Source organism: Mastomys coucha, unplaced genomic scaffold, assembly GCF_008632895.1.
Source record: "Mastomys coucha isolate ucsf_1 unplaced genomic scaffold, UCSF_Mcou_1 pScaffold21, whole genome shotgun sequence".
In the NCBI taxonomy this organism is placed as follows: domain Eukaryota; kingdom Metazoa; phylum Chordata; class Mammalia; order Rodentia; family Muridae; genus Mastomys; species Mastomys coucha.
The window spans coordinates 16,087,402-16,094,859 of NW_022196904.1; the positions used below are offsets into that span (position 1 = coordinate 16,087,402).

At 50.1% G+C, this 7,458-nt stretch overlaps 1 protein-coding gene and 1 long non-coding RNA gene across 7 annotated transcripts in view; one reads left to right on the top strand and one right to left on the bottom strand.

Moving 5' to 3' along the window:
* Positions 1-6,684, bottom strand: part of LOC116101730 — an 11,758-nt gene extending 5,074 nt beyond the window's left edge. For 4 of the 5 annotated variants that reach the window (XR_004122909.1, XR_004122911.1, XR_004122912.1 and 1 more), the window contains exons 1-3: positions 6,570-6,684; positions 5,609-5,686; positions 112-234 (exon numbers count right to left, since the gene is read on the bottom strand). This is a non-coding gene — a long non-coding RNA (uncharacterized LOC116101730). The remainder of the gene's footprint in view (positions 1-111; positions 235-5,608; positions 5,687-6,569) is intronic. The other variant, XR_004122910.1, reaches the window with a different exon arrangement.
* The window catches only part of Mypop (Myb related transcription factor, partner of profilin), a 13,818-nt gene extending 6,919 nt beyond the window's left edge, over positions 1-6,899 (top strand). For both annotated transcript variants that reach the window (XM_031385508.1, XM_031385507.1), the window contains exon 3: positions 5,630-6,899. In XM_031385508.1, the coding sequence (XP_031241368.1) occupies positions 5,630-6,300 (671 nt within the window). In that variant the 3' untranslated portion in view covers positions 6,301-6,899. The remainder of the gene's footprint in view (positions 1-5,629) is intronic.
* Positions 6,900-7,458: the final 559 nt, after the last annotated feature.

The following is a 7,458-nucleotide window of genomic DNA, read 5'->3' on the forward strand; positions in this document are numbered from 1 at the left end:
CCCACCCAGTCAGCTTGCCATGGGGATTTCCAGCTCTGCCTTCCAGGGCTGAAATACGAGCTTGCTACCATTCCTGCCCATCATATATGTGACTTCAGCTCTGGTACTCACCTTTCCATTGAATCATCCCCTGAACTCCAAGCTTGCTTATTTAGAAGGTGTTATGGAGTGTGTTAAAATGCTCCATAAATGTTTATTGAGATCCTCTTCCTGGGGAGGGATCCTGGAAATGCACTGGAGAACAAGACAAATTCCTGATGTAGTTGGGGGATACATGCCACAAATAGTCAACACACTATACACAATGTCTTTTTTTTTTTCTCTCGAGACAGGGTTTCTTTGTGTAGCCCTGGCTGTCTTGGAACTACCTCTGTAGACCAGGCTGACCTTGAACTCAGAAATCTACCTGCCTCTGCCTCCCAAGTGCTGGGATTAAAGGCATGCGCCACCACCACCCGGCAACACAATGTCATATGGATAATAACTATTAACAAGAGAAATGATGCCTGTTGAGAAGCACCAGGCAATGGCGGCTCACACTGAAATCTCAGCGCTCAGGAGGTTGAGGAAAGAAGCTCTAGAGTTTGAGGCTAGCCCAGGATACATAGAGAGCCCCTGTGCCCAGAGTAGTTAAGAGTGATAATGTTTTGTATAATGAGGAGGGCTTCTTGGAGGTGGTGAATTCAAGCAGCAACTTAAATTCAGAGGTTGAGCCTAGTGGGTATCTTGAGAGGAGGAGGAGCATGGCAGCTAGAGAAATTTACCAAGTTACACACAGTAAAGGTCCTGAGGCAAGCGTGTCCTTAACCAACTTCCCTTTTCTCAAACGCAAGGTCTCTCTATGCAGCCCTGGCTGTCCTGGAACTCACTGTGTAAACCAGGCTGGCCTTGAACTCACAAAGCTCCACTGCCTCTGACTCCTGAATGCTGAGATGAAAAGCCTGAATGTACCACAGCACCTAGCCTGCCTGACCAGAGTAAAACTTTCAAAGCGGAAGTTGCTATAATCAAAGGAGAGGAGCAATGGAGCAGCTGAGCAGCTGGCACGGGGAACTGAACTAAGGCTCACTTATTTCTGACGTAATATTTAAAGGGTTTGACAGCCACACATGGTGGCACATATCCATAGTTCCAACACTCAGGAGGTAGATAGAAGGGAACCACCCCAAGTCTGAGGCTGGCTGTTCTACACAGTGAATTCTAGGCCTGCCAGAGCTATACAGCAGAACCCTGTCTCCCCAACACAAAAAGCACTTCCCCAATCAAAAAAGCTAAGTGCGGCAATAAACACCTTTAATCTTCACTTGGGATGCAGAGGCAGGTAGATCTCTGAATTCAAAGCCAGCCTGGTGTACAGAGCAAGTTCCAAGACTGCCAGGGCTACACAGAAACCCTGTCTTAAACAACAACAGCCAAGCAGTGGTGGTGCATGCCTTTAATCCCAGCACTTGGGAGACAGAGGCAGGCAGATTTCTGAGTTCGAGGCCAGCCTGGTCTACAGAGAGAGTTCCAGGACAGCCAGGGCTACTCAGAGAAATCCTGTCTCAAAAAATGAATTAAAAAAAAAAAAAAAACCTAGAACCTTTATTTTGGGGCTGGAGAGATGGCTCAGTGGTTAAGAGCACTGACTGCTCTTCCAGAGGTCCTGAGTTCAATTCCCAGTAACCACAAAATGGCTCACAACCACCTGTACAGCTACAGTGTACTCATATACATAAAATATATAAATAAATAAATCCTCTGAGTTCAAGGCCAGCCTGGTTTATGGAGTGAGTTCCAGGACAGCCAGGGCTACACAGAGAAACCCTGTCTCGAAAAACCAAAAACAACAACAAAGGACTACCCCCCCCCAAATGGAGAACAAAAACAGCCTATGATGTGGCTTAATAGGTAAAGGTGCTTGCTACCAAGCCTGATAACTTGAGGTCAAATGCTGTGACTGACATGGTGGACAGAGAAACACAATGTTCTGTGACCACTACATGCACAACACAGCATGTGTATATGAACCCCCGTAAATACAAATTTTTGTTTTGTTTTGTTTTGAGACAGGGTTTCTCTGTATAGCCCTGGTTGTCCTGGAACTCACTTTGTAGACCAGGCTGGCCTCAAACTCAGAAATTCGCCTACCTCTGCCTCCTAAGTGCTGGGATTAAAGGCGTGTGCCACCAACACCCGGCACAAATTTTTTTTAAACACACACACACAAAAAAAAAAAGAAAAAAAATGGAAAAAAGGCCTGGGCCGATAGCTCAGTGGTAGAGCACCTGCCCAGAATCCCCCAGTGAGGGGCTGGGGGCGTGGCTCAGGTGGAAAACCTGCCTAGGTATAAGGCCTGGAGTCCCACCCTGGGCTGGGAAAGCAGCAGGTAGCACAGTGACTCCTTAGCTGGTAGAGCTCACCTAGAATAATTAGACAGACAAACATGGATTGCATGCCCAGGAGAAACGAGTTCTCAGAGAAACCACTTAGGGTTGAAGCCAAAGCCAAAGAAAAGGTCTGGCAGCCACTTTAGATCACAGCCAGGAAATCTGTCCTTGAGGAGGACACTCTGTAGCCTCCAGGTACCCGGGACACCACACCAATCGCCCTATAAATCCTAGGCAGTCACTGACTTACTATCTGCCTCTACAGAGCATCCTGTTCAAGATGCCTTGTGTAAGTGGAAGCAGACAGCACACAGTCATTTGTGTCATTGTGGCTTTCTGGAGTTTTAATGGAACCACACTGGAAAGCTGGAGAAAGGACTGAGGGTGTGCCGGATGACGCTGTGGAGGGAGAAGCACTGAGACTGGGTGTTGGATTTAATTATGTTTATGTGGAATTGCATCTGTTCAGGGATAGTGTCTTAAGAAAAAAGTACCAGGTGTGGGGGTACAGGGCCGTGATCTCAGGTACTAAGGAGGCTGAAGTAGCAGGGTTGGAAGTTGAAGGCCAGCCTGGACAGTTTAGCAAATCCCTGTCTCAACAAGCTGAGGAGCTGGAGAGGTGGCTCAGCAGTTAAAAGCATGTGCTGAGTTGGGCAGTCATAGTGCACACTTTTGTTTGTTTTGTTTTGCTTTTTGTTTTCCAAGACAGGGTTTCTCTGTGTAGCCCTGACTGTCCTGGAACTCACTCTGTAGACCAGGCTGGCCTCGAACTCAGAAATCCGCCTGCCTCTGCCTCCCAAGTGCTGGGATTAAAGGCGTGCACCACCACTGCCCGGCTAATAGTGCACACTTTTAATCCCAGCACTCAAGAGGAGGATCTCTGTGAGTTTGAGGCCAGCCTGGTTTACAAAGAGTGTCCAGGACAGCCAGGGCTCTATTATACAGAGAAACCCTGTCTCAAAACAATAACAACAAAAATAAAATAAATAAATAGAACTGGAGGTTAGAGAGAGAGCTCAGTTGGTAATGTGCTGGCCACACAAGTAGGAAGTCCTGAATTCAACCCAAGAATCCAGCAAGGCTCCAAAGCCCCAGTGTAGTTCACATGGATGGAATCCCAGCACTGAAGGACTAGAGATGAGAAGCCCCTCGGGCACACTGGCCAGGCCTGCAGCCAAACCAAATCAGCAAACTCCTGGTCAGGAGTTGTTCAAAACGAAGTTGGGACAGTTCACATACACATGCTTGCACATACATACAGGTGCATGCATACACACAGAGAATACGACTGAGAAAAGGTAAGCTTAATAGTAGATGTGCTTATGGTAGAAGGCATACAGAACCTGCACGAATCACTGGTCCAACTCCAGGCTAGGAAAAGAATGGGGGATGACGGCGTTATTTTAGCCCCAGCAACTGGTAGATGGAACTGCTGTCTTCTGAGGCAGGGCTGGATGAGGAAGTGAGGGCTGGGTGTCGGGTCAGGAACTCGGTTCAGTAGTGAGTTTGAGGTGTCTAGACAATGCACAGGCTATGAGTACTGCCCCCTAGAGATGCCTGAGACCCACTTGAACTGGGGAGAGAGGTTCAGCTCACCCAGAATACCGTCTCTCAGCAGACAGTTTAAGTCCAAGAGTGTGAATGATGCCTCAGAGTAGGAAGATCCAGCAGGCTGGAATAGAACTAGGAAATCCTGCCATCCCGGCTGGAACGAGCTTCCAAGAGTTAGGACCAGCATACCAGTCACTCTGCCTCTCTCCATGGACTCCAGCTGAGAGGAGCAGGGTTGAGTGTCCAGATGGCTCTGAGCTTCCCCCCCCACACACACACACACAGGGTTTCCTGTCCTGTAGCCCTGGCTGTCCTGGAACTCACTTTGTAGACCAGGCTGGCCTCGAACTCAGAAATCTGCCTGCCTCTGCCTCCCAAGTGCTGGAATTAAAGGTGTGCACCACCACTGCCCAGCTTTTCTTTTTTTTGGGGGGGGGGGGTTCTGAGCTTTATGGAGCCCACAGAGCCTCTTGTCACCATGGGTCAGACTTGCAAGGCATTTGTCCACTAAAGCTGGCCACCAGGTTGCCCGGCTAGCTCAGTCGGTAGAGCATAAGACTCTTAATCTCAGGGCTGTGTGTTCATGCCTCACACTGGGAGCCATTCATAACCACGAGGACTTTCTATGCCTGTCCCAGCTCTGAATACTGACACAGAGACTTAATTTATTTATAATAGCATTAGGCCTTAGCTTATTCTTGTTCCCAGCCAGGTCTTACAACCTCCATTCTGCCACATGGTGTGTCACCTTGGAGTCTCACAGCCTGGCACTGTTTCTTCCTCCAATGTCTGGCTGGCAGGTTCTCCCACGCCTGACTTTTTTCCCAGAATTCCTATCTCTGTCAGATGTCTGGCCTCTTCTCCCCTCCTTTGATATAGGCCATTGGGTTTTTCTTAAACCAATAGGAAGGTGAGAGAGGGAGTACTGACTCACAAAATATGATACAAGTACCGAGCAATTAGAATAACAATATGGAAATTGGGCCTGTAATCAGATGTCAGCATATGAATAATACACCACCAATCTTCACCCAGTGCACAAAGGGAGCACCCCAACAGGGCTTAATGCATCCCCTGCTCTGCATTCAGAGATTGACTTCAGGGGTGGTCCCTGACATGCTCTAACTTAGGTGGCATTATTCTTTTTTGAGATAATGGTCTTGTGCTATAGCTTAGGTTGGTCTGCAGCTCCAAGCAATCCTCCAGAATACAGGTATTTCAAGCAAGAGCCGAGGTAGTTGCCTAGCTTTGTGCGTGCGTGTGTGTGTGTGTGTGTGTGTGTGTGTGTGTGTGTGTTTCTTAGTGTTTCTGATGTGGGAGAGGTCTTAAAGTGTATTTATTCCTTCTTTTTGATATGGTCTAATGTAGTCTAAGCTGGCCTTTAATCCGGGTATATAGTGGATGTAGGCCTGAAACTTCTCAAATTTCCTGCCTTGGCTTTCTAAGTAATAGGGTGCCAGCATGCCTGAAGGGTGTTGTCTTTGGAAAGCCCAAATCAAGCCGTGTGTGGTAGTGCCACCTGCAATACCTGCACTTAGGAAGCGGAAGCAGGAGAATCCAGAGCTGCAGGCTAGCCTGTACGAGCTAGAGAGACCCTGTTTCATTGAAGAAGGAAGGGACTGAGAGATTGTTCTGGGGCTAGGAAGCCAAACCGGGAAATGAAGCCTTGCAGCCTCTTTGTGACTTACCCAAGGTCTCTATCTTTACAGACACATCAGCCCAGAGCAAGGGAGGTTCCAGTAGCCCGGAGTCCTGGGCCCGGCCCTCTTGCAATCCCCAGGAAAACAAGGAGCGTGAGTCCGCGTCCCCTGCAGCCATGCAGCCTGTCCAGCTGCCCCGCCTGGCCTTGTCTCCACCGCTCCCTGCCCCTCCACCGCCACCCACGGCGCTGGCCCAAGTGGCACCCTCCTCTCCTTGCCCAACTCCTCCTCGGCCCACCTCAGCTCCAGAACAGTCCCTGGACTTCCTGCGGGCCCAGCAGGAGACTGCCAATGCTATCAGGGAGCTGGCCGGCACCCTTCGGCAGGGACTGGCCAAACTGAGCGAGGCCCTCAGTGCCCTGTTACCCCTTTTGCCGGGAACCCCAGCTGACCCGCTGCCCCCGCCCCCTCCCCCACCTCCGCCCCCACCTCCCAAGCCAGTCCTGCCACCACCTGCCCCCAAGGTGGAGCTCGCCCCAGAGCCTGTGTCTGTGGTAGCTGCCGTTGTGGATGGGGCAGTAGTGGCAGCTAGGGGAGTGATCATCTCCCCTAGGAGCGAGGAAGGGGTGCCCAAACCACCACCCCCAGCCCCACCACTTCCCCTCCACGACTCGCCCCCACACAAAAGGAGGAAAGGTTTCCCTACACGAAAGAGGCGGGGCCGCTGGAAGTCTCCGTGAAATCTACCCCCTGTCCACGCTCCTGCCTGCAACCCCTCTCCCTGCTTGGCGCAGTCGAGGAGGAAGATGCTCTTTGCCTATCCCAGCTGCACCCTGGCTTCCTGCTCTAGGGGAGTGAGCACCCCACTCTCTGTGCTAGTTAGTGCCTGATTCTCTGGGCGAGTCCCTGGGTGGACTCCCTCAGCCCCTTTCTCTGGTACAGTGGTGTACGCCTGACTGCCTCCTGTAACCCCAACTTCTAAGCCATCAATTTTATGTTACTATATTACCCTTTGTGGGGTGGGAGAGGGACCTCCTGACTCTGTGACATGCTCCTTTGCCTAATAGTTGCTGTTCATGACTTGAAGAGAAGCAGTGGGTGGGGACCTCCCCACTCCCCCAGCCCAGACTTCTTCGGAAGGGTTGGAAGTTGCTAGACAAATCAGAATGTAGAAGGCAGAGAACTCCAAGGAGGAGGAGGCAGAATTCTGACTGGGGGAAGGTATAGGTTGGGTCCTCTACCTCCCATTGCTTTTAGAGGTGTGTCTGACCTCTGGAACTCAGCCCCCCACCCCGTTTCTCCTCAGTGCTGACAAGATGTCAATAAACTTATTTTCATACAATTAACTTGAGGCTCTGAGACCAGCCTTGGGACTGCTCCACCTCTCCCCAGAGGACATGCCTCCTGAACCTGAGGCAGGCAATTGCCCCTCTAAAAGCCTTAACTAACTAACCCTGGTGCAGGAGCATACACTGAAGGTTGTAATCTCGGCTACTTCAGCAGCCTGATACCCTGTATTAAAAAAAAAAGTCTCCGAAAAACATAACAAACCAGATTTAATTAGAGTTTAATCTAGTCTGTTAAGAGAGTAGTTCAGTAAAGCAACTTGGGTGGTTAACTCAGGCCAGGACAGAGAGCTGCCTGAGGGTTGGAACAAGAAATAGGCTTTTACAGCCTTAAAGAGCTTTAGGGAGGGATCGTGGCTCACACTTGTGATTCCTGTACTAGGGTGGCCTGCTGTGAGTTCAAGGGTAACCTGTGCTTCAGAGATCCGTCTTTAGAAAAAGAAAGAAAAATAAAGCCAGGCATGGTTAATGTATTTTTGAAATCTCAGCCCCCAGGAGGTTGAGGAAGAAGGATCCAGAGCCTCAAGCCAGCCTGGGCCACCTAGTAAGGCC